The sequence below is a fragment of the Gossypium hirsutum genome, chromosome D05, assembly GCF_007990345.1.
Source record: "Gossypium hirsutum isolate 1008001.06 chromosome D05, Gossypium_hirsutum_v2.1, whole genome shotgun sequence".
Lineage (NCBI taxonomy): Eukaryota > Viridiplantae > Streptophyta > Magnoliopsida > Malvales > Malvaceae > Gossypium > Gossypium hirsutum.
The window spans coordinates 11,391,195-11,415,589 of NC_053441.1; the positions used below are offsets into that span (position 1 = coordinate 11,391,195).

Sequence of the window (24,395 nt, forward strand, 5' to 3'; positions counted from 1 at the left end):
GGCGCGGATCCTACCCCGGGTCAGGTCACCTCGCGGATCTAAAAGCCTTGAAACGACGTCGTTTTGAAACCATCAGATTGGTATCAAACGGCGACGTTCCTTCCTCTGCATATAGACTAAAGAAAAACCTAGAAACAGCAGCCTCCTTTCATTTTCAAGAAAACCTAAAACTATAGTACCCTTAGCGCCGTTCCATGCCCAGGCCAACCAGAAGCCCTTCAACCTCCATCCGACTCCGTTTGCGACAGAGTAGAATGAGAATAGGCCATCCGGTAAGCTTTTCTTCCTCTTTTCTTTTATTTGCTCTATATATATGCCTATATGAGGTTAATAACAAACGAAAAAAAGAAAAACCATCGGAGAAGAAAAACAGAACGGAAGAAAACCTTTTCTCTTTTCTATTGATTTTCTCCGTATTTGATACAATGTGCGTGTGTTAAAAAGGGGAAAAGACCGTATTTGATACAATGTGCGTGTTTGTTAAAAAGGGGAAAAGAGCCCCTTTTTACAAATTCAAAAACGGCTTTATATAGCCGGATCCAGAAAAAAAAATCCAAATACATCATTTTTTCTCTCTAACCTTTCTACTATTTGCCCCTTTTTGCCTACTATTTTCTGTCCGCCTTTTCTTGTTTGCTTGCGCCCTTTGTGTGTTGTTGGTTTTCTGCAGGTGTACAGAGGCCGTACGGTGACGTGGAGGGCAGTACACGTGCCAGGGAAGGTCCTGGTGGCTGCAGTGCTGGAGGCTCGCGTGCGGGGAAACGGCGCTGGGAGCTTCTAGGGTTCCCAACTTCTGATTTTGCTTTAGGCCGCTTCGGTTTTGGGTTAGGGGTATTCGGGTTTGGTTTTGGGCTGGTAATCTTATTGGGCCATTATAATTTTGGGTTTAAATTTTCTGTAAATGGACTGTTTTTTGTTTTTATCATTTGGGTTTGTTTTGCTGGGCAAAATCGGCTCTTACAATATGTGGTGTAAATATAATTTTTTTGTACTATTTAAATTTTGATTTAATTTAAATTAAATTTACCAAATTAAACAGATAATCTAACGATTGATTGCTAACGATGCTTTCATTGTGTCGGCAATGTTAATATGTTGAGCTTTTGACTCAATTGTGATGTGTAAATCCTTTTTATGATTATTTTAAATTTAAGTCTTGGGCATATATTTTAATTTAATGTAGTATTTTTTTTAAAATAATTAGAAAGGAGGAATGTGAGGACTGAAGATACCATGGCATTGAATTATTGATTCAAGAGTCAAGTCCACTTTGGGATAACGATAGTTTCCAATTTTCAATGCCAGTATAAGTGTGACGGAAGATTTATCAATTTCACTGTAATTTTCAATCTAATAGTTAAATAATTAAATTTTAATAATTACAATTATCCAATCTCATTATTGCTCCGAACATAATCAGAGTGAATAAAAAATATTTCTAAATTAATAAATTAATTAATCCATATGACTGAATTGTGAGCATTGCGACCCTGGTTAAACAATGCGATTAAGTCTCAAATCAAAATGTTTAAAGCCTATAATATATTTATTGGATTTCCCCAAAAAAATGCTAATTGGTATGGGTGTATAAAAATATTATAATTGGGGAATGAGTTCTCAAGTTCAACACTCATCTTGTGTTATTATATGCGTAGCTTTTAAAGCTTTATTATGTGTTGGTGTCAAGTGTAAATTTTAATTTAAATTAATCGATTTTCTAATTCTTAATTTATTTCGGCTGTAATAATAATTTGATTTTACTTGTTTTGACATTTTTAGGCCCAATCGTACTTTAATAGTTCAATTCTACTAAATCAATATCTATATCTATATTCGTACTCTAATTGTACCGTTAGTGTAATTTTAAAAAATATATTATAATTGGATACATTGTTTTTATTTGATACAAAATAATGATAAAAGCAATGAATTAAAATAAAATTTCAAGTTATAAAAGATCACAAATAATAAATATAAGAATAATTATAATTAGGGCCTAATCAATATAATTAAAAATTTTAAATATATTAAAATATGACTCATAAAACTTATATCAAAATAAAATTAAAAAATAACGCTCACACATTCTACTTAAGTAAAACTTAAATCTATGACCTCAAATTTTCAAATTAATTGAACCAATGTCTCAATGGAAAATGATTTTTTAAATATGTAGAATTATAAGGTATAATCGCATATTGTAATTATAAGTGATACACATTTGTAATTATAACTTGAATAAATTAATGATATATTTTTGATCTTATATTAGAATAAATCTAAACAAAGTTCACATGATTAGATTTAACCTAAATTAAAGTTAGACTGAAATTTCATGCATGGTTTACGCAATGCGAGACTTTAAAATAAAAACATTTATATAATTTTTGCTCCTTAAATTTGACAATCATGTCTACTTGAGTCACAGTACTATGTTAGTCCATTTTGATACTTAAATCTGATAATTAAGTTTGTTTTGATCCCTAAATTTGAAAAATATAAATTTTTAATAATGTGATATTTTAAATTTTAATTTATAAATGATGACATGAAACCATCTTAAAATGTTGTATTTTTAAATTTTAACAAAATTCAAATTAAGAAATAAAAATAAAGTTAATTACAACTTCGAATACTCAAATGAGCCTAATTACGAAAGTAAAAAAAAAATCGTATTAACCCAAAATAAATTATCAAATTCGTTATAACTCAACTTACAATTAATTCAAAAATCATAAGAAGATTTTTTAAGAAAAATCATAAAAACAAAATACTCCAATACCCAATACCCAATACGGATGCGGTATAAGTAATGGAAGGGGGAAATTTTAATAGGTGCCACGTCATCGATTAGATCAGCGCATCAAAATTCAAATTCATGAACCCACCAGATTCGTTGTCGGATCATGCGTGTCTCCTAGTTCTTACCTAAAACGTTTTAAGTGTCCTACAACAGAACATTAATACCATGTGTGCATCACGTGCTGATGTTCTCATGTGCATGATTTCCGTGGATGACGATGACGCTGCTACCTTTTCACTTAAATTATACGACGGATGTGGTATGGATCAATGTACGTAGCTGATGTTAAGGGTCGTGATGATGATCCAAGTTTTGTCCGCATGATGGACGGTGGATCATGATTACACTCCCAATGTTGGGGAGAGTTGTGGGCTCAATTTAAGTAATTACTACTACTACGTGTATACATTAAATAAACGCCAGTGGGTCATTAATGAAGTTATGTTATAAATTATAAAAAATACTTTGAAAATAATTGTATATATGTAAACGGTAAAGAGTTTAATAATTTCGGTCATGGGTAAATATTTAAGATGTGTTTGATTGGGTGGAAAAATGAAAGATGAGAAAAGAAAGTAAAAAAGTTGAAAGAAAATAAAATTGGAGTGTCTTTAGTTAAGAGAAAAAGCGAGAAGAAAGATAACAGGAGAAGTGACCATATTTTATTCTAATGCATAAAAATTAATTTTTTCAATTTATAATAATAAAAGGAAAGAAAATGAGAGAGAACTGTATATTAGTTCAAATTATACAATTTCCAATTGTTTTATTTTATTTTATTTTACTTTTCAACTTTACAAAGTAATATAAAAAAAATTCTACTTTTTCATCTTTACTACAAAACACATCAATAAAAAAATATATTTTTCATCCTTTTAAATTTTTACTCTTTCAGTTTTCTTTCATTCGTGCCAAATAAAACTTCCAAAACGAAAAGGACGTGAATTCTAGAAGATATAGGCTGGTTTAATTTATATAAAAATCGATACAAAACATAAAACGGGGGGCTAAGTTAAAAATAAGAACTTCAATGGTGATGACCAAGCTGTGTAAATTGCGGCTAACTAATCATAGATTGACTTAATGTATACGAAGCATCATTTTCAATTTAATGATTTCCAATTCAAATACTATATCCGTTTTATCCAAATGGTTGATCACAAGGATATGCTGTTTTTTGGAGTCAAAATACAAACTAACAAACGCTGTTGCAAGTGCATTAAATTTAGATGTCTTTAATTAATTCTAGTAAATTAATAATTATACGACTAATTTCAAAGTACCATTCATACTTTAATTTATTAAACAATAAAAATAAGTAAAGTTTATTGATCACAAATTTCATCACTCACACCGTTTATAGATGTAGATAGTCAAAGCTCAATGAAAATACTTATTTTATTATTAAAATGTGATATTTATGAAGGTTTTTTCCGGAGTCGTTGTCAAGCTATCATATTTTAAATAATTTTATTTGCTCACTCGCATATTATATTTTAAATCGTCATATAAAAGTGTTTTATTTATTATATAACAATTCGACCATTAAAAATAATTATAATATCTAATTTAAATTTTGCAATTAAGTTTAATTGAAATTGAAAAATTGAAGGATTAGGGCCAAATATAATTGGGCAATACGTGCTCCTCATGCTTAAAGAAGAAGGCTTGTCTCAACGGACGGTGAAAACTTGCATGAAGGGAGAGCTTGATTGCAAGTTTTATTTATTTGTTTTTTTTTTATTGGGGGGGGGTTGTTTGCTACTATAACTAATGAACAAAATGATGGGTGAAAAAAAGTTGAAGTATCCATCTTTGATTTGCAAATAAGGCAAGGGGACAATGAATACTTGTGGGGCATTTTTATGTACGAAAAATACTAGTATGAATTATGACACTCTTCATTATTGGTTAGGTTGGTAGATTTTGACTTCTCTATCGTTACTACTATTACAGTCTTTATGAAACTAAACCTACATTCACAACATGTACATATATTCCATTTTGTGAAATATCCCTTCAGGTTAATGTACTACATGTCATAAACCTTTGGTGTTTTTTCTTCTTTTAAGCGGGAGCACAATGTTTGATTCGAAGGTCTAATGCCAACAGCATGCATACGGTAGCTCTAAGGCAGCACATAGAATATAAATCAATTTATGATTTTTTTTAAATGTGGTTTTTTATTGGCGGTGGACGATAAAATTCATAAATAGAATATTCAGTACATTGATAATTGATTTTGTCACAATTTCACAATATATCTATAGGCGTGATTACAATCACAATTAAAATCAACAAAAGAATTGAGCATTTACTGAATTAGAGAGATTAACGACAAATCTATCCTTAAAAATACTTGCAAAATCAGCCCTATTCAAATTTAAAAAAATTACTTTGAATATAAATATAAATAATTTTAAGAAGTTATATGGTTAAATATAAAATGTTGTATATATAAAAAATAATAATACTATACCAAGATGAATGTAAAATTGGAATTAAAACTCTTAAAAGAAAATATTTAATTCAAACTATCATACAATAGATTTGCTATTTGCTCTTTCATATTAATCACAAAATTTTCAAGTCTTAGAAAAGTAATTCTTGATTAAAGAAAAGATTGATTCTTTTTTCACATTTTTTATTAAAATCAAATAAATATATTATGAATTATCAAACTTATTTAAAATATAGAAAAATATTTTAATTAATTTAAAATTTTCAGCAAGCTACCGGTGTTATTTAGGTTACAGTTATGCTTTAATCACAATATTTTACTTTTCCGAAAATGCGATTAATCACAATCTTACATGTATTAAACTATAATTTTGACCTTTAAATTGTGAAGTACTGAAGCCAATACAATACAAATATTTTCTGGCTTTATATGGAAAAAAGGAAAATAAAATAAAATAGCAGAAGAGACAGAGACAAAGACGCATTCAGCGATAAGGCCTGGTAACGCCTTATTGTACCCACTGCCTCACAAATATTCCATCACAGTCAGGCACCCACCCCCATCCCATCGCATCCCTCACGTCCATCATCCTTTCTTTTCCTTTTAATAGATTATTTTATACCGTATCATTAGGGTTATCGCGTAAATACGGTAATTAAGATGAATAACATTTGATTTGATTTGAAAAATAAAATATTTAAATTTAAATTGATCAAATTGAGTTATTTGATTTTTTTCGAGTCAATTCAAATAAGTACTTCGAGTTGAGTTAAATTTTACAAATTAAATAACATATTTGTATAAATATCACTTTAATCTCTGTCAATTTTAAAAATAAACAATTTTGTCTCTTTCTCAACAAAAATTACAAAATAATCAAACTATTTTTCAAAAACTCAAAATAATTTGTAACTTTTAAAATATTTATAAAAACTAAATTTTAGATTTTTTAAAATATATATTTAAAAAATCTAAAGAATATATATAAAGAAAGTTAAAATTTTAAAAATTTTCCAAAATAATAAATTTGGGAGCTAAATAAGTTATTTAATGATTCAAGTTTATCATATTAAACTGTCTTCTTCTTATTTTCTTAATTTGCTTCGAAAAAGTTTTCAAATATATGTTATTTCAAATCTATGTGATCTAACATGAATTTAGTTATAATAACGATATTTTAATTTAACATTTTTAATATCTTAATTTTTTCAATCTAACTCGAACAATTTCACTCATTCGACTCAATTCGAAAACAATTCAAATTAAGTTAGGATGATAAAATAACACCCATCAACTCAATTCGTTCATACGCTCACCTCCAACGATAGCCATACACCATACCATACGTATATATTATGTTCAGATGAATTTCATGGCTAAACATTTTATAATCACTGGAGTTCTTTTTATTATTTTTTAAATAGTATTTGTATATGAATTTGTCTTCGATATACCAACCTATTGCTGAGGGGAGATTAACTCACTTAATGATAAAAGTTTTTGAAGTGTCGTTCTCTAAGTAGTTGACTTAGACTTCAAACAATTGGTATTTGCTGATGCATTTGGAGGCAAAAAAAAAAACTTACTATTTCTGTGGTTGAAACAATGGCCACATCTTCAGGCACCGTTTCATTACCGAACTTGTTTTTTTTTCAGAGTTGATAAAATTTAGAAGAAAAACATTGAACTGTCTATTTTGAGAATATTTGGACAAGTTAAAGTCCAAAACATAAAGACCAATTGAATTGAAATTGAAAACTTAGAGATTGGTTTATTGCGGTTTAAGTTTGGTTACTTGCGAGTCAATATATGTCACTTTCTATAGTTGAAGACATTGGATTACATTAGAACTCTTGTGGAATTATCATTCTATGCTGATTTTTAGCTTCACTTTACAAGAAAGTGATTAGACTATAACTCTTATGTAAGTAAAACTTAAGTAGTATATAAACTTAAGTTTTATCTAGGTTAAAGTGAATGGAGAGACCTAGAGATTGGGAGTGCATAAATTTGTTCAAGTTAGGAACATTTTATGCGTGTATTGTTTTTGTAAGCAAACAATGTTACAATAGAGTCTCATGGATTGCAAAACTAAATTTTTAAGAGGAAGATTAGAGGGAGAGTGATATAGTATTTGTACAATAGTGAGTTCGCTAATTTGGTGAGAGTTAGATTAGTGTTAGAACTTAAATAATTGATTGTACTATATAAGAAAGGTAATGAATCATTGCTTTGGGCAAGACCCTATAGATGTAGATTGAGGTTAATTTACATAAACAATCTTGGTGTTCATTATCAATTTTGTACACATTTGATTTTGTGGTTAAAATTGTGGTCACGGTTCCAAGCACTATTTTTACCATAGTTTTTGATTTACAAAGCAAGTACCCCCTCGTTTCTACAGCATTGTCCCCGGAGAGTCTATACTTGGTTTTAGCCTCGATTTTTTTATCTCTATACTCCGAGTAGAGCTCAAACGGTCAAACGGGTCCAAAAAGTTTCAGTGCGCCTAAGTCTACCAAAGAAATGTTTTATCATTCTGGCGGCTAGTCAAGTGATAGTGTTCTTACCTTTAATACCTTTTTAAAGGTTCGAGTTTGAACCCTGTCGAGACCAAAATGATATAACATTTCCTTGGTGGACCTATGTGCTCCCGTCAAAACTCCGTGAACTTGTTAGGGCTCTACTTATAGTAAAAAGATAAAAAACTCGAGATTAAAACCGAATGTAAACATTTCGGGAACAATCTAAATTATTCGAGGTTAAATTATCAAATACAAATTATAGTAATATTACTATGTTAACTTTTTAAAGTAGGAGTTGAGTACAATCTCCCAAGATTATCACTGTTAGATGCTTATAAACAGGCTTACAATTACAATTATGATTCTATCTGAACATATATAATCAGATTCAAATGTATGATTTCAAAATTCTTCAATGTTTTTCTCACAATTAAGTAAACACCACTGTTTATAATTAATAAAAATATTCCAAATCGGTGATTAAATTAGTGAAGTGATTCTTATAATTACAAATTGAAATTCAAATACAAATCACATCAATGAGGTGGCAATCGAGTATGACAGGTTTGGGTCACTTTGTGTCAACGAAATTTGTAATAATTTTACATTTATTAAGGTTTTTTTTTTAAGTTTAAATTTTCTGGAATCGAAATCCATTTACATTTAAGTTATTTCAAAATTTGAGAATTCTAGGATTCTTATTAGTCAATTATGATTTAGTCTCCTACGTATATTTTTAACTTTTTTTTTTCTATTACAAATATGGGATTATAAAACAAATATAAATATATATTTAAATAATTATATCATGAAACACAATAAACAAACTAAGGGTGAGTTTAGATAGGCGGTGTTTTTACCTGCGGTTAGTGTAAAAATAGCGGTAGCGGTGAGATTAGATACTGTAATGATACTGTAGCGTGAGATAAAAAATAAACTAAACGCACCGCATCGCACATCCAAACCCACCTTAAAAAAACCAAATATTGTAGTTGGATATAGTGAGACTGAAACTTGTGTGCTCCAAAAGTTAATCAATAATGTGAAACGTTCATTCGCAAGTTTCCTAAAGCTATGCCATGTTATTAACAATGTTTTCAAGATATGAGGTATTTTCTTCAAATCAAATCTGTCAAACTTATTAAATTAGATAATGTTAAATTAAATATGACATAAAAATAGCTAATTTTGTTTTAGCTTAATGAAAAAGTTGAAGCAATAAAATTGAGTGGCATCATATATAATTCAGGTATGAATTCTCATTTTAAAATTTAGTTTATTTTAGAGCACATATTATCTATTCTTAAAAATAATATATTTTAGAAAAATAATATTATCTAAAAAAATAAAGTAAATTCAAGTACGACGCCATATAAACAATGAGTAAATTTTCCTTTCTGATTCTTATACCACATTTATAAATATTTAAATGCACCTCTCCAAATTTAACAAAGATTAGGTTATAAAGAATGTAAAATATTTTTGTAACAAAATCTCATGTCATGTTATGTGATGATGATTCGTGACCTTTAAAATTTAAGTTCCTTCAATTATTAACTAACTGGTTTTATTTTCTTCGAACCCCCTCCCCCAAAAATGGTATTATTTCTTAAAATTATTATTATTATATATAGAAGTATATAAATTGAATATATATATAAAAATAAACAACTTATTAATTGTGGTGTTTTCATATAATAATGAAATAATTTAAAAATAGATGACAAATATTGAATCCATAAAAGCAGTGACAAAAAAATTACATTTAAAAATTCACCATTAATTTTGAATTCTATTCTTGAATAATTTATGCGTCTGCATTTATTTAAAAATTAAGGATTTTTGTGATAATAAAAGGAAAGAGGGTGTTTAATTATTTAGTTTTCCTTTTTAGTGAATTTTTTCTAGAGAAACAAAAAGAAAATGGTGGTGAAGTAGTTGTATTAAATAAAACAGAGAGGGGAGAGAAAGCTTGGAAATCGAGACGCATGCAAAACGCTCATCATGATGTCTTCTCTGACCCACGCCTCTCTTCGCCTTCTTTTTTTCCTTACTGTATTTTTTCTATTATTTTGTTTTCTTATATCTAAGCATTCCCTCTTAATACTCTGATTTCCACCTGTGTTTCCTTTACCCCTTGTTTTTCTTATTTTAACGCTTTTGCCACTGCACTCTTTTTAATGTTTTAAGGCATAAGTGATTTTTTGAATGAAAAAAAAAATCATCATTTTTATTATTTAAATATATTTTTCGACGATTTAATTTCTACCACATTTTTTCATAGCAGCGTTTAACTTTAAGAAGTGTTTAGTCTTAAGAATATAAGATTACTTGTGATGATAAAATTACCGAAATGTAAATTTGTAGAATGTTTTGCAGAGCATGTTACCTTATTCTTATGCATATTGGGTGAAACGTAAAACTTTGTTACTTGTTGGTGAAATATTTTATCGAATTAATCTTCTAACATGTAGATAAAGAATTTGAAACAACTTCAAATGTTATTAATATATATATTTTCTTTCGTCGCCAATTAACTCATAAAATTCGCAACCATTATAGTATATATATATATCTTAAATATATATTTAATTTATTTCTAATAAATTACCAAAAATTATTTTATGCACTGTTGGTAAAGCTAAAAAAACTCTATAAACAATAGTGACACATTGCCATTTATCACGAGGGAATATTAAAAACAATTAAAATAAATTAAAACAGGTGTCATACTAAATTCTATTTGTGAAGTTAAACAGTTTTATTAGTGGTGAACAAAATATTAACCCATAAATTAGTTGTACTTATGAAATAAAGAAAAAAAAAAGTAATCCTATTCTTAATTCAGTTATGAAGTTGTATCTATTAAATTTTGAAACCTCAAGCCGAATGTAATTTAAGTCTTTATAGTATAAATATTTATTACTAAAATTTATTTAATAAATTTAAAATACTCTATATTCATGTCGTTTGAAGAATGTAGTATTTTTAAAGTAATATGAAGTTGTCATTGACATTATTGCTAGAGCAAGAATACGTAAATTCAAGCGTGCTAACACACGTTTATCTTCCTATTTATGAGTGAAAAGTATTACTCATTTATTGTGTTTAATTCACATGTAAAAGAAAATCCAATCTTTTTATAATGTTTTTGTTAAAATCACCTTTTTTTTTTGGAAAGGACAAAATTTGTTATTCATTAAAAGTAGCAAAAGATGTGATTTTACTTCTAAAGGGAGGTTTAATGCTATTAGAAATAGTTTTGATATTAAGATTAGATTCATTTTAAACACAATTTTTTAAAGGAATATTTTTCGATTCATTATCAATATATAAATCTAATAACATTAAATTATTTCATCATAAGATAAAATAAAATAAAAATTAAAAGATTTATAAATAAATACTGAAAAACAATTTAAATATGATTAAAATTATTAGTTTTTCATCTACTTCTCAACGTATCGAAATAAGGTTCTATGGGTATAAATGATGTATATATTTGTGTTTAGTTATTTCTATGGACTGTTTTCAAGGTTTCAAAAAAACTCAATCCAAGTTTTTTAACAATTGTGCTGATTTAGATGATAAAATAATAATTTTAATTATATTTAAATACAATTATTAACATTTATTTATAAGTCTTCAAATATTTATTCTATTTTACTTATTAATTAGGTGACGTAATGTTACATCGAGAATGCATAACGTATTATTTTATTATTAAATTATGAGTACAATTATAAAAAAACATAATTAAATATAAATTCATATAAATTTCTACTTAGCTTTAGGTAAGTAAAATTGTTATTTGAAGCATATAAAATACATATAATAAAATTTCAACATAAAACCTAACTCTACCACCAAAACGAGACCTCATTGATTAGAGAAACAAACTTGAATGTCAAAAAAGAAAAGGAAAATCTGGGAAAGTCAAATTTCTAATTTTTATGTAATTATAGAATAATTTATCATATAAATGCAAGGGCAACATGGTAATCTGAAGCACATCTCCTGCCAAAAGAAGTTATAATTAGAAAGAGTATTCAGTATTGTGTTTGAAGCAATCGAAAGGGGCAAAAATGTCATTTTCCCTTATAAAACAAATAAAAAAGAAACATTAAAAAATTTCTCATACATTACCGCCATTGGTCTGCACTTCTGCACAGTGGAGTAGATGACTCTCTTTCTCTCTGCCTCTGTTTCACTTCACATTAAAGAAGCCCAAAGTGATGAACCAATCAAAATCCTTGTTGATGTAAGAACCAAATAATACAAAATAGTTCGAAAAAAGAATAAAAAACCCTCTCAAAAGCAAAAGCAAGAGCCCATCAAAGCACTGCTCTCTCTCTCTCTCTGCCCATTCCTACTTCTTTTTTTTTCCTTCACACACCACCATAAACCATTCACCAACAACAATATCTTCCACTGTTGTTTTTCCTTTTTCTTAATCTGTTTCTGGTGTTGTTTTGTAAATCAGTTTCTGCCTTTTTTTTTGTGTGTGTGTTCCAGAAAAACGAAGATAAAAACTGTGATGGTGAAAAAGTGAAGCTATGTTTTTTGGTTGATCGAATAACCCGAAAGACAGAAACTATGTTTCAGAGGTTAGGGACGGTTTGGGTCTTCACCGAAATGGAGACCGGTGAAACGGTTCCGTTAAAGGTGGTTCTTTGGATTTAAACTGGGGAGATCTCTGTTTTCCACAGAGAGAGATAGAGAAAAAAAGAAGAGGTACTTTAAATCCTGAAAAAAGGTCTAGTGTTGAAACGTTTCTTTTGTGTCTTTAGGTCTTTTTAGCTTTAAAGGTGATGTCTTGGTGTCTCAGAATCGGAAGGCTGGCAGATTCGAATCGGTAACTCGCTCCAAGACCATAGCTTTTTATTTTTCTTGTTTGGCGGAAAGAAATGGTCGAGGGAATCAGATCGGTTATTTGGGAAAGGAAGCTCTGATCTCGAAAGATATTACGAGATTTTTCTCGGTGTTGGGGCTGTCCTCAAAGAGTGCCAAAAAAAGCAAGGTCCAAGGCTAAATCTATACCCAGTCAGGGTATCGTTGTGCCTTGTCGGGTTCTGTCATTCTCTTCTTTTCTCTTTCATTTCTCTTTTGCACCATCCTTAACATTTCACAGTCAAGCATTAAACAATTCCAAAGTGTTAAGATTTCACGCACTTATGAAGAAAACCTAGTTAAGAGCAAAAGAAGGGGAAAAAAAAACAAGGTTCAAGTAAAAAAAATCGCTTTTTGCGGTTGCTTGCAGTTTAAGGAAAAAGGAAGTTACAAAGTTTGTGTGGTTTTAGGAAAGGGGGTGGCTTTTTTTTGGGGTTTTTGGGCAACTGAAAAATTTTGAGGTTGAAGCTTAAAAGATGGCAATGTCCTGCAAGGATGGTAAACCTGGGAGCCTGGATAATGGGAAATATGTAAGGTACACGCCTGAGCAGGTTGAGGCCCTTGAAAGGCTTTATCATGAATGCCCCAAGCCTAGTTCTATTCGTCGTCAGCAACTGATTAGGGAGTGCCCTATTCTCTCCAACATTGAACCTAAACAGATCAAAGTTTGGTTCCAAAATAGAAGGTTTGTCTTTGGTTTTGTTTAGTGTCATTGCTTTAAACAAATTTCTTTGCTTCAATGAGTTTGTTTTAAGTTTAATGATTCAAGAAATGAATGAGAAGCAAGTAATGAAATGTGGATTTTTTTAGTATTTATCTTGTTCTTGGTTGGTCAGATGTTTCTTTTCAGGTGAAATGCGAATTTTAACATTAATAATACATCTGATTCTTTATGTGTTGGATTTGTCAGATGTAGAGAGAAACAAAGAAAAGAGGCATCACGCCTTCAAGCTGTAAATAGGAAGCTGACAGCAATGAACAAGCTTTTGATGGAGGAGAATGATAGGTTGCAAAAGCAGGTGTCACAGCTAGTTTATGAAAACGGATGCTTTCGCCAACATACTCAGAATGTGAGAATTTATGCTTTTGTTGTCTGCTGGGTTTCTACTTGTGGTTCTTTTCATTTACTTAGATTTTGTATTTTTTTATCTACTTTAGAAGTTTTAACTGTTTGCCAACTCATCTAAATTGGAGTTGAGTATGCATTTTTATCTACTTTTGATGAACTTCATTAACATCGGAACTGACAAAGAAGGGTCGGATTGTTTTCCTACAGGCTACACTTGCAACCAAAGATCCTAGCTGTGAATCGGCAGTGATGAGTGGTCAACAACGTGAAACACATCAGCATCCTCCAAGAGATGCTAGTCCTGCAGGGTTTGGTTCTTTTCTTTCATCATGCTTTTTGGCAATTTTGTAGTGTTTGTGTTTGTTGGTTATAACTGATGCTTGTATTTTCTTTTCCCAGGCTTTTGTCCATTGCAGAAGAGACTTTAGCAGAGTTTCTTTCGAAGGCCACTGGAACTGCTGTAGAGTGGGTCCAAATGCCTGGAATGAAGGTATATGATGACCTCACCACCCCCTAATATTTGATTTTTTATTAACTACTTTCGTGCTACAAATTAACATAAAATTCAAGTAGAACTTGTTTTCAAGATAAAATATAAGCTTCTTTGTGGGCTCCCTCCAAGTTGATTCTTTTAGCAGCAATGTTTGACTTTTAATCATTCTTCTTATCTCGTTTTGACTTGGAACAGCCTGGTCCGGATTCCATAGGAATCATTGCTATTTCTCATGGTTGCCCTGGAGTGGCAGCACGTGCCTGCGGCCTTGTGGGTCTTGAACCTACAAGAGTAAGTATAACTGTCTTTGCAGTAGCCTGCTAAAACTTCCTCTTCATGGTAGTTGATCTTTAAAGTTCAATAATCACATCCCTTCCAGGTTGCGGAACTCCTCAAGGATAGGCCTTCGTGGTTCCACGATTGCCGAGCTGTGGATGTTCTAAATGTGCTGCCTACTGCCAATGGTGGAACCATTGAGCTGCTGTACATGCAGGTCAGTGATCATTATTGTTGTGGTTGTCAGGCTTCATTGTTACATTGTTTTTTAATGATCACTTTACTTTTTTTGATACAGCTCTATGCGCCGACGACGTTGGCGCCTGCTCGTGACTTCTGGTTATTGCGTTATACTTCTGTTCTAGAAGATGGAAGCCTCGTTGTATGTGATTTGATAACCTGTTTTATTTTGGGTACTAAATAATGATTGACACAGATGCACCTACTTTTTTATTTTCTTAAATGCTTTTTTTTAATGCATAGGTCTGTGAGAGATCTCTGAAGAATACTCAAAATGGCCCTAGCATGCCTCCAGTGCAGCATTTTGTGAGAGCAGAAATGTTGCCAAGTGGATACCTTATTCGACCTTGTGAAGGGGGTGGTTCAATCATCCATATTGTTGATCATATGGATTTGGAGGTATACATCTCTTCCCTTCTTTCTGCCTGTAAATTGTCTTCAATGTTTTAAGCTATATATGTTACCTAAACTTGATACTTAATTTGGAATGTTTCTTATCAACCAGCCATGGAGTGTGCCTGAAGTGTTGCGCCCACTTTATGAATCATCAACAGTGCTTGCTCAGAAGACAACGATGGCAGTAAGATTTATATTTCCAGTTAGCTTGTAACAGTTTTGCCTGTTTTTCTTTTGGTTGCTGTTGGATCTGTTTGAAGGCTTGTCTATTCAAAATTTCAATAGTTGTATCTTTAGAAAAAGGGATGAAGTTCTTTTTTTCTGATTTTTCTTTAGGCTTTACGACAACTGAGGCAGATAGCTCAGGAGGTTTCTCAGTCTAATGTGACTGGTTGGGGACGACGGCCAGCAGCTTTACGGGCTCTTAGCCAGAGGTTGAGCAGGTTAGTTTTGAAGTGCTTATTGTGAAGTGTTTTCTTTATGTTACAATTGATATGCTAGTGATAATTTGTTAGATGATTCAATAGGGGTTTCAATGATGCTGTGAATGGGTTCACTGATGAGGGTTGGTCAATGATGGGAAATGATGGCATGGATGATGTTACAATCCTTGTGAACTCGTCTCCAGACAAGCTAATGGGCCTCAATCTTTCGTTTGCTAATGGATTTCCATCTGTCAGCAATGCAGTGTTATGTGCTAAGGCCTCGATGCTTTTACAGGTGAGGATGCTTCAGATGCTTTCACTGATGGAAGAACTATTTTTGGAAGTTTATACCTTTTTTAATTAATTCCCTATAACTTGTACTGTCTTGCGGTTTGTGCTTGTTCATGGTGTGATGCTCACTTTGGAGGGCCTTCCCCCTCCTCCCATCCATTAAAACTGAAAGTCTTGATAGTATCTGAATATTATATGACATTTGCGTTGTTGCAGTTATTATATCAACGTCTTTATTTTGCTAAGTAATTTCATCCTTTTCCTTTTTGCCCTCCGGTGTATCTCTTTTAGAATGTACCTCCTGCTATTCTTCTTCGTTTCCTGCGGGAGCACAGATCAGAATGGGCTGACAGCAGCATCGACGCCTACTCCGCTGCAGTTGTTAAAGTTGGTCCCTGTAGCTTACGTGGATCTCGAGTAGGAGGTTTTGGCAGTCAAGTTATACTTCCCCTGGCTCATACTGTCGAACATGAAGAGGTAAGAAGTTGAATTGATGGCAAAACTTTTTTTGGTTTGCATATTATTAGTTTCAAATTTTCAGCTTTTGTGAATTGATTATATTGCCTTTCGGTTTGAGCTTATAATTCTTGAATATTCCGTGACCTTTTTTTATACTATTATTAGTTCTTAGAGGTCATTAAATTGGAGGGAATTGCACAATCTCCTGAAGATGCACTAATGCCAAGAGATGTTTTCCTCCTGCAAGTAAGTGTTCTTATTTTTTTTTAATTCTGCTTGCCAGCGGCTTCTTGATTGCTGTTACTCTACTTTTCCTCGTTATCGTTGTTATTTTAAAGTTTTATCTTGCGTGATTTACTTTACTGTGGTATTGTTTTATAGCTATGCAGTGGAATGGATGAAAATGCTGTGGGCACCTGTGCCGAGCTTATATTTGCTCCGATCGATGCTTCTTTTGCTGATGATGCACCTCTTTTGCCTTCTGGTTTTCGTATAATTCCTCTCGATTCTGGGAAGGTTTGCATCTTTTCCTATGTTAAGTGTGGTCTTTTCTTAGTTATATTGTATCTTTTGTGAAGTTTTTTAATAAGCACTGGAAATTGATGCAGGAAGCCTCTAGTCCCAATCGGACTCTTGACCTTGCTTCTGCTCTTGAGATTGGGCCAGCTGGAAATAAAGCATCTAATGATTACTCTGCTGCTGGTGGCTGTATGAGATCTGTGATGACCATAGCATTTGAGTTTGCATTTGAGAGCCACCTGCAAGAACATGTTGCGTCTATGGCCCGACAATATGTGCGTAGCATTATATCTTCAGTTCAGAGGGTGGCATTGGCACTTTCTCCTTCATATTCAGGTTCACGTGCTGGTCTCCGCACCCCGTTAGGTACTCCTGAAGCACAGACTCTTGCTCGTTGGATCTGCCAGAGTTATAGGTACCTCAACCTTCCTTTTATTTCCAGAATGAAACTTATTCCTTGTAATTTGTTGATATTAAGTTGAGTTGGGGTTTCAACCGAACGGGATATTGTCAAATTCTAGATCTTGACATTTGGTCTGGGGTTTTTAGTACCTGAACTTTTTCTTGTGTGGTTTTAGATCAGAAGTCGATTAATGTTGGTCTCTTATGGTTTCACCCTTATTAATGGTAGATTTGAGAATCCGACTTGTTGAATTTGGTTGCTATTATTGCACTGATGTATCCTATACCATCGGTTTGGAAAGTGTTGCATGCGCTTGATCTTTGTGATTGGAATGACTGCCATTACCTTTTGAACAATGCATGATTTGTCTATTATTTTGCAGGGTCTACATGGGTGTAGAGTTGCTCAAATCTGGCACTGAAGGGGGTGAATCTGTCCTTAAGACCCTGTGGCATCACTCCGATGCTATCATGTGCTGTTCTCTCAAGGTATGTATCTGGTGTTATTAAAAAATTAGTTTGGTGGCAGACACCATATCGAATTGAACCTGTATATTTTGAAGAGGATGATTTTACCTTTACGGTAAACGCTGCTTGTTTTTGTTAGAACCGGCACTTATTAACACTGCACAATTTACTGACATGGAAATGATAAACACAGAATGACCGAATTATAGGAATGTGTCTAAATGACATGAAATATTAACGTGTCAATTTTTATTACTATATAAGACCTTAATCATGTTTGTAATCAATAAAAATGACAAACGCGGCAACAATTTATGATAAAAACAGATGAAACTTGTTTTTTTTCTTAATGACAAGTAATATATGAAGAGGATGAAAACCCTGGAGCCTTTTTCCTTTGTATGATTTTTCATGTTAAAGAGGTTTTTCTTTGAATTAGCAGCCAGTATTATTTATTTATTTATTTTAGTGTTGGTCTGGATACCCTTTCTCTTCGTTTGTTGGTCATTATGTTTTTATAAATGTCAGTCGTAGCATATATTTGAAAGTTTAGTTGTTTTTGCAGGCTTTGCCGGTTTTTACGTTTGCAAATCAGGCTGGCCTTGACATGCTGGAGACGACCCTGGTTGCTCTGCAGGACTTGACTTTGGAAAAGATATTCGATGAACACGGACGAAAGACTCTCTGCACGGAGTTCCCACAGATAATGCAGCAGGTCTAGCATTTTGTTCTGATTTCTAACTTGAGTGAACATCAGCTTCAAACACAAAAAACCAACTAATGTATAACTAGATTGAACCGGCTTGTATGCTTTGTTTTGACATGGTTGTTTTGTTTTGGTGGTGGTTAGGGTTTTGCTTGTCTACAAGGTGGGATCTGTTTGTCAAGCATGGGAAGACCCGTTTCATATGAGAGAGCAGTAGCTTGGAAAGTGTTGAACGAAGAAGAGAATGCTCATTGTATCTGCTTTATGTTTGTCAACTGGTCTTTTGTCTAAAACTCTCACCCCAAAAAGGGGAGACAAATTATCCTATCCTGTTTTGTTGGCTTGATGTTTATCTATCTGTAGTCCGTAAAACTTTTTATGCTAAATCATCATGTCTGTTATTCCTCTATACTTTTAAGACGACTGCTTAATGTTATGACAATCTTATGCTCCAATCAGTTGATTTTACATTTTGTGTAACCGTTTTCACTGTCAAGGATTTTTATAGTGAGTGCAGTTAGGTCCGTTGTGGTTGGTTTGGTCCTATCCGATACCAACAAGTCCACTGAAAGAACCAATGTTCAAACAGTCAAGCTGAAATATGCTTTTGGTTTTGGTTCTGGGTCGGGAGTCATGTCACAACTATTTAGTATTTGTTGGATGGTTGAATCAGTTGAAAATTTGTTAGCCGATCAGTCATGCATCAAATTAGTTTTAGCAACTGGAAAGTTAGTTGAATGGTTTTTGGGTGAAGTCGGTCCGGTCAAAACAGAAAGTTACGATAACATTTAACCTTTTGTTTTATTCTTTAACAAAATTTCATTTACCTGATTTTGAATTAGGTACAGACATTTATTGAACATTTAAGGATTTATTACATTGAAACGAGATGCAAGCTTACAATTGCTTTGCTAGAACAAGTAGTAGTTAAAAAAAGCTTGAGCCTATATCAGTAAAAGGATGCCGACTCTCCACAAATATTAGTTAACAACAAAATCTAGCTCTCAAGGTAATTACCATGCGGTGAAGCGAAAGGGGTGCAAAAGAAGAAAAATTGGAACCTGCCCTAAAAAAAACCTTGGATAAAAGGTGGTTAAAATTCTTTGTCATAAGAAATACGTCGCACCAAAAAAAAAGGGAAGGAAAAGTAAGATCAGAGATTATATTATACAAAATAACAAAACCAATAGGATTAGGATAGAAAAATAGCTCTCCTTGACTTGAGTTCCATCTATAGAACTTTGGACCAAACCCCAAAAAACTGTCTGGTATGATGATGAGTAAAAAAGGTTTGGTCCTTACGGAGAAAAAAACGTTAGGCACAAGGGGGGAGGAAAAGTTCTATATTATGAAGAGGTTGGGCTATAACAACAATATATGATAATCAGTTTGAAAGAGTGAGATCATTGATCTCCCTTGTAATGGCTGGAATGCAACTAGAACTCCTAGCGATCCCACCATTCTTTTGAGCTCCTGGTGATCTATCCCTAGGGTTAAAAGACTTGGCCCTAAGACTTTTCCCTTCCGATCTCGAACTCTTCCTCAAAATCTCCCTCATGGCTTCAGCTGTCAACAGAGCTGGATATGCCCTCCCGAACTTGTTAAACCTAGCGCATGTATTCATGTGTGCACTTAATGCTTCCTCTATCTTGCCCCCGTTTTTCTCCATTTCTTCTTTCACTGCCTCAGCACATAACCCACATATCCATTTCCCCAAGAACTTGTTCCGGACTCGCTCGATGTACTCCGGGGTGCACTCTTCACTCATCCCACAACACTCGCACTTTGCATCCTCCACTTCCGATATTGGCGGCAGCTGTTTCTCATCCACTGCCACCGCAGCTGTTTCTTTATAATTATCCAACACTTCCTTGCTCAGCTGGAAGGTGATATCGGATACGGTACGGTGGAGGCTGTCGTTTGAGAGTTTTGGTGGCTTCGGGAAGTTGTTTCTGCTTGTGTAAGTGGTAGTAATAGCCTCTCCAGGTGGTGCCATGTTGAAAGAGACCGAAAAGGAAAAAAACCCAAAGTGTTGATATTGGGAAACTTCGTATGAAACGACCGAGTAATAATGATAAAAAACCTTAGAGAATAGGTTGAAAGATTCTTTGTAAAATTCAGATGGCGGTAGATAGGGGGTTAAGTGTCTGAAACTATGTTATTTATAGAATGTGGGAACTCTTCCTTTCGTGTCCAATTAACAGTGAAAGTATGTGTGGATCTTGTGGACTCACATGTCTGTATCTACATACACAAGGGCCAGTTCTGCCTTAGAAACATGCTAGATTTTTCAGGAAATATGCCAACTTGCATTAAACTTTTTGGGTTTAAAAGCTAACTGTTTATCTTAATCTCAGAGAGAGAGGAGACGAGCCATCGTTTTCATATCATGGAAAAGTTTTTAGGATATTTTTTTTCAGTGTTCATCTTAACCACTACTGTTCCATTTGGGGCAGTTGGGTTGGGTCACCATCAGGCGATGCAATTAATTATATCAAGTTTATTGGAGAAAGAAAAAGAGAACCCTAACTTTGATGTGAGTGAAGTTTTTCTTTTTCTTTTTGAATAAATAGGCATAAAGACTTCAAAAATTAAGAAAATTAACCTATAATTTCATGTTTAATTTTGTTGGGAACATGTCTATTCCAAAATTATACAGAAAGAAAACAAATTTTATATGCCATGAAGTGCTGCTATGTGGAAGATGAAAACCATTGTGCTTACATTATAATTGCTACCTATCAAAATTGTAATATATGTGTCAATAAACTGTAACCAAAATTAAATTGAAATAATTTGTTTCCATAAAGCATGCAGAAAGAGTTGCAAATTCACGTGAGAGCCTAAACTTTAACGGTATTATGCATATTATAGCCCCAACCACCTTAGCTTTTTGGAGATAACAATATTAAAACAAAGACATTTTTGTATTATGAATCGATCCCTAAAACTATTACAACCCGAGAGCTTCACGGGAGCAGTAAGCTAAATAACCAAATACGAATGTCCTTATTTGTTAAATCTAATTAATAGCCGCACGAGAGAAAAAGGGAGTAGGAGATTAAGGAAGGTAGTTGAAGTAATATGATAAATTAATTCACATTTATGTTGGGAAAGGAATCTGAAAAACATTTGAAATTAATTACCTTTGGATGTGTGGGTTCCAATTGGCCAAGAGTTGGACTTAATTTTAAAAAGAAGTTTTAGGGTTTGGGTATAATAGTTTTAGAAGGTGGAAATTTTTGCGCGGTTGTAGATGAGCAGCCACATGTGAATATGACAGTGAGTTGATACCAAATTAATTACGTGGAAAAGACTAGTTTTATAATTAGCTTTCAGGCATTGCGATCGGCCACCCCCCCTTTGGTTATTTGTATTTGTGAAGACTCTAGTTTTTTGTCAAGCATTGAGATTGTCCAAATAATTTTGGGTCATGCATGCATTTACAATTTGAGGGGCTGTTTTGGTGACCTCTCCCATGAATATAAGATTCCTCAAAGAAAGGTTTATTATAAGCAAAGATATAGCATCTTTTGAGTTAGGGCAATATAATACTTATATCCTTGGTGTTGAAGAATGTCCAAGCTCGAAAGATACGTTTAAGAGCTCTTGGATCTAATGTACCTCTGGTTTTTGTGTATGAATGTAAATATATATATATAAGAAACAACCATATATTTGAAGTGTTATAAATTTATTGATCTGTGGGTAAAATTGTGGAAGAATACTTACCAAAGCTTTAATTATTTCGCTGCGCCCTTGAAGGCAATTAATCTGTTTATAAAAGTGAGTGCAGCCCTTGTGAACGTACGAAGCATCCATGCGAACTGTGCCTTGTTTATCACTCATTTCGCTTAATTCGGATTTCAAAAAGAATATTTCGTAATTTGGGCCAACTTGGTCCAACACATGAATACCTTGAACAGAGGGAAAAAAGTGACGGAAAAAAACTGAAAAACATCATTGTCTTACTATCCTCACCACCAAGTTTTTATTTTTATTATTTAAGTTCGAGTTTGACCTTATTTTGGTAGAAACTATCTGTCCATTTCTCCGAGCATCTGTAGAAGATATTGCAGTTTATTGTTTGCTAATTGGATTAAAATGGGAAATTAACATTGTGGTGAATTCTGCTAACTCTCTTTACATTAGCAGGCAGTGAAAATTATGTATGACTGAAATAAAATTATGTTCAACATGATGCATTAATATTCCCATCGCTCTACATCTCAGGCTTATTATATAATAGATTTCATGGTCGGACGAGGAAACCAAATGCAGCAGTGAGTCAAAAGCAGAGCCATTACAACCCAGATCTTAGTTTAGTTGGTTTATATATACAATTATCTTTAATCTTTAGCCTATAATGAATCTTCCTTGTTGTCAAAAGTAAAGCGATGGGTTATCAAAATTCAAGGTATGTATGAGTGAATGAAGTATCATAATATTTTCTACTTTATAAAACTCATGTCTACATATATGTAATGTACCAAGTATCGTACACAACTATATATTATAGTCCATTGGATATATTTTATCATTAAATTATAAATTTAATTTCAAACCAAACGAAAGCATCCAAAATTTTACAGCTAAGAATGTGGTTAATTTATAATTATTTAAAACCCAAAAAGGAAAAAGGAAAGAGGGTGCAAACTGCAAAGTGAGCATTAAAAGTTGTAAAATACTAAATAATTGCAAGAGGACGAACAACCTTACAATGTTGGTACGTTCTTGGTGATATGAAAGGAAGAAGAAGAAACGATCTAATTCACCCGCACGTTTTTTTGTCGATCCTTCAATTGATAATACAAACAAATCTCGCAATGAAATTGAAGTCTTTGCACATTTATTTTATTTTGTTTTTGTCAAAAAGGAGACACATTTGCTTTGTTAAAAGCCATTGCTTTGCCTTTGTTTATAGGCTAAGGAAACTCCATCATGCGTTGAAAGTCTTCTTGGATGGTTGAAATTCCAAGGAGGGCATTGCAATTTTATAATTGTCTTCTCTAAAATACCCTTCCTACCTTTTTATACATTGTTTGATTAGCCTAAAGTTGAAATTGTATATTTGCATAAAGTTGGGGGATATTAGTGGAATATATATATTGCAGCCTATACCTTGCTTCAAATTTGGCTTTCTTTTCAACTCCTTATTTGTTTATTCGGACAAATATAAAGTAATAAATTTGGTAAAATGTCAAATGTGCACATTATGTATTCTCTTTACAGAACATTGATTGTTTTTTTTTCTGTCATGTGTTTATTTTGTAATAAACAGAAATATTTATATTTGACATATGATTATTTATATTATTATAATATTTTAATTAAGTGGCATCAACTTGATTAAAGTAATCATATAAAATTAAAATATATACATATTTTTATAATTTTTTTAAATAATTAATATTTTAATGATTTGTCTGTTTCCTAAAATAGTATATTTTTTTTGCTCATAAATGAGTGGGATGAATTTTAATGTCTAAATTTATATAGCATCATTGAATTGAGTCATGTGAGTTCATTACGTAAAAATTATTAAAAATTAAAAGTTCTTACAATAAGCAAATATATATATTTATTTGTATAACCCTATATGATTTACTATAAATTTACACATAGCCAAATAAAAATCTATAAAAAAAATGTTATATAAAATCATATAAACAAATATATAATAAAGCTAAAAAAAAAACTCATAGAGTAATAATAAATCTATAATATTAGCAAAAGGAAAAAAATGGACCATGGAAAGAAACACGTGATACTGATAGAAAGACAATAATTTTTGGGAGTTCTAGTTTTGTTGGTTCACCATTTGATTCTTATGCATAATCCATTCTCCTTTAATATAATGCAAGTTATGGTTGTATACTTTGATTATAAATAATTTAAAAAGTATTACCAGCTTGGATTATAATGTACTGTTAACTAAGGGTTGGTGAATTTTAACTATGGTCTAACAGCTA

General features: G+C 32.2%; 2 protein-coding genes across 3 annotated transcripts; one reads left to right on the forward strand and one right to left on the reverse strand.

The window, feature by feature from the left end:
* Positions 1 to 11,931: 11,931 nt before the first annotated feature.
* On the forward strand, positions 11,932 to 18,891 carry LOC107906138 (homeobox-leucine zipper protein ATHB-15). 2 transcript variants are annotated; one of them, XM_016833020.2, is made up of 19 exons: positions 11,932 to 12,523; positions 12,618 to 13,364; positions 13,590 to 13,749; positions 13,956 to 14,056; positions 14,148 to 14,238; positions 14,437 to 14,532; positions 14,621 to 14,734; positions 14,816 to 14,899; positions 15,001 to 15,156; positions 15,263 to 15,337; positions 15,490 to 15,596; positions 15,681 to 15,873; positions 16,161 to 16,346; positions 16,494 to 16,574; positions 16,710 to 16,844; positions 16,937 to 17,262; positions 17,633 to 17,738; positions 18,283 to 18,432; positions 18,568 to 18,891. In XM_016833020.2, exons 2-19 carry the CDS (start codon positions 13,156 to 13,158, stop codon positions 18,712 to 18,714), a joined length of 2,517 nt encoding a protein of 838 aa, XP_016688509.2. In that variant the 5' UTR covers positions 11,932 to 12,523; positions 12,618 to 13,155; the 3' UTR covers positions 18,715 to 18,891. The 2 variants fall into 2 exon arrangements, with proteins under 2 accessions (XP_016688509.2, XP_016688508.2); XM_016833019.2 differs by having other exon boundaries at positions 11,934 to 13,364.
* A 675-nt stretch (positions 18,892 to 19,566) lies between these two features.
* Positions 19,567 to 20,746, reverse strand: LOC121217710 (uncharacterized). Its single transcript, XM_041093722.1, has one exon. The coding sequence runs from the start codon at positions 20,417 to 20,419 to the stop codon at positions 19,808 to 19,810; it is 612 nt and encodes a 203-aa protein (XP_040949656.1). The 5' UTR covers positions 20,420 to 20,746; the 3' UTR covers positions 19,567 to 19,807.
* Positions 20,747 to 24,395: the final 3,649 nt, after the last annotated feature.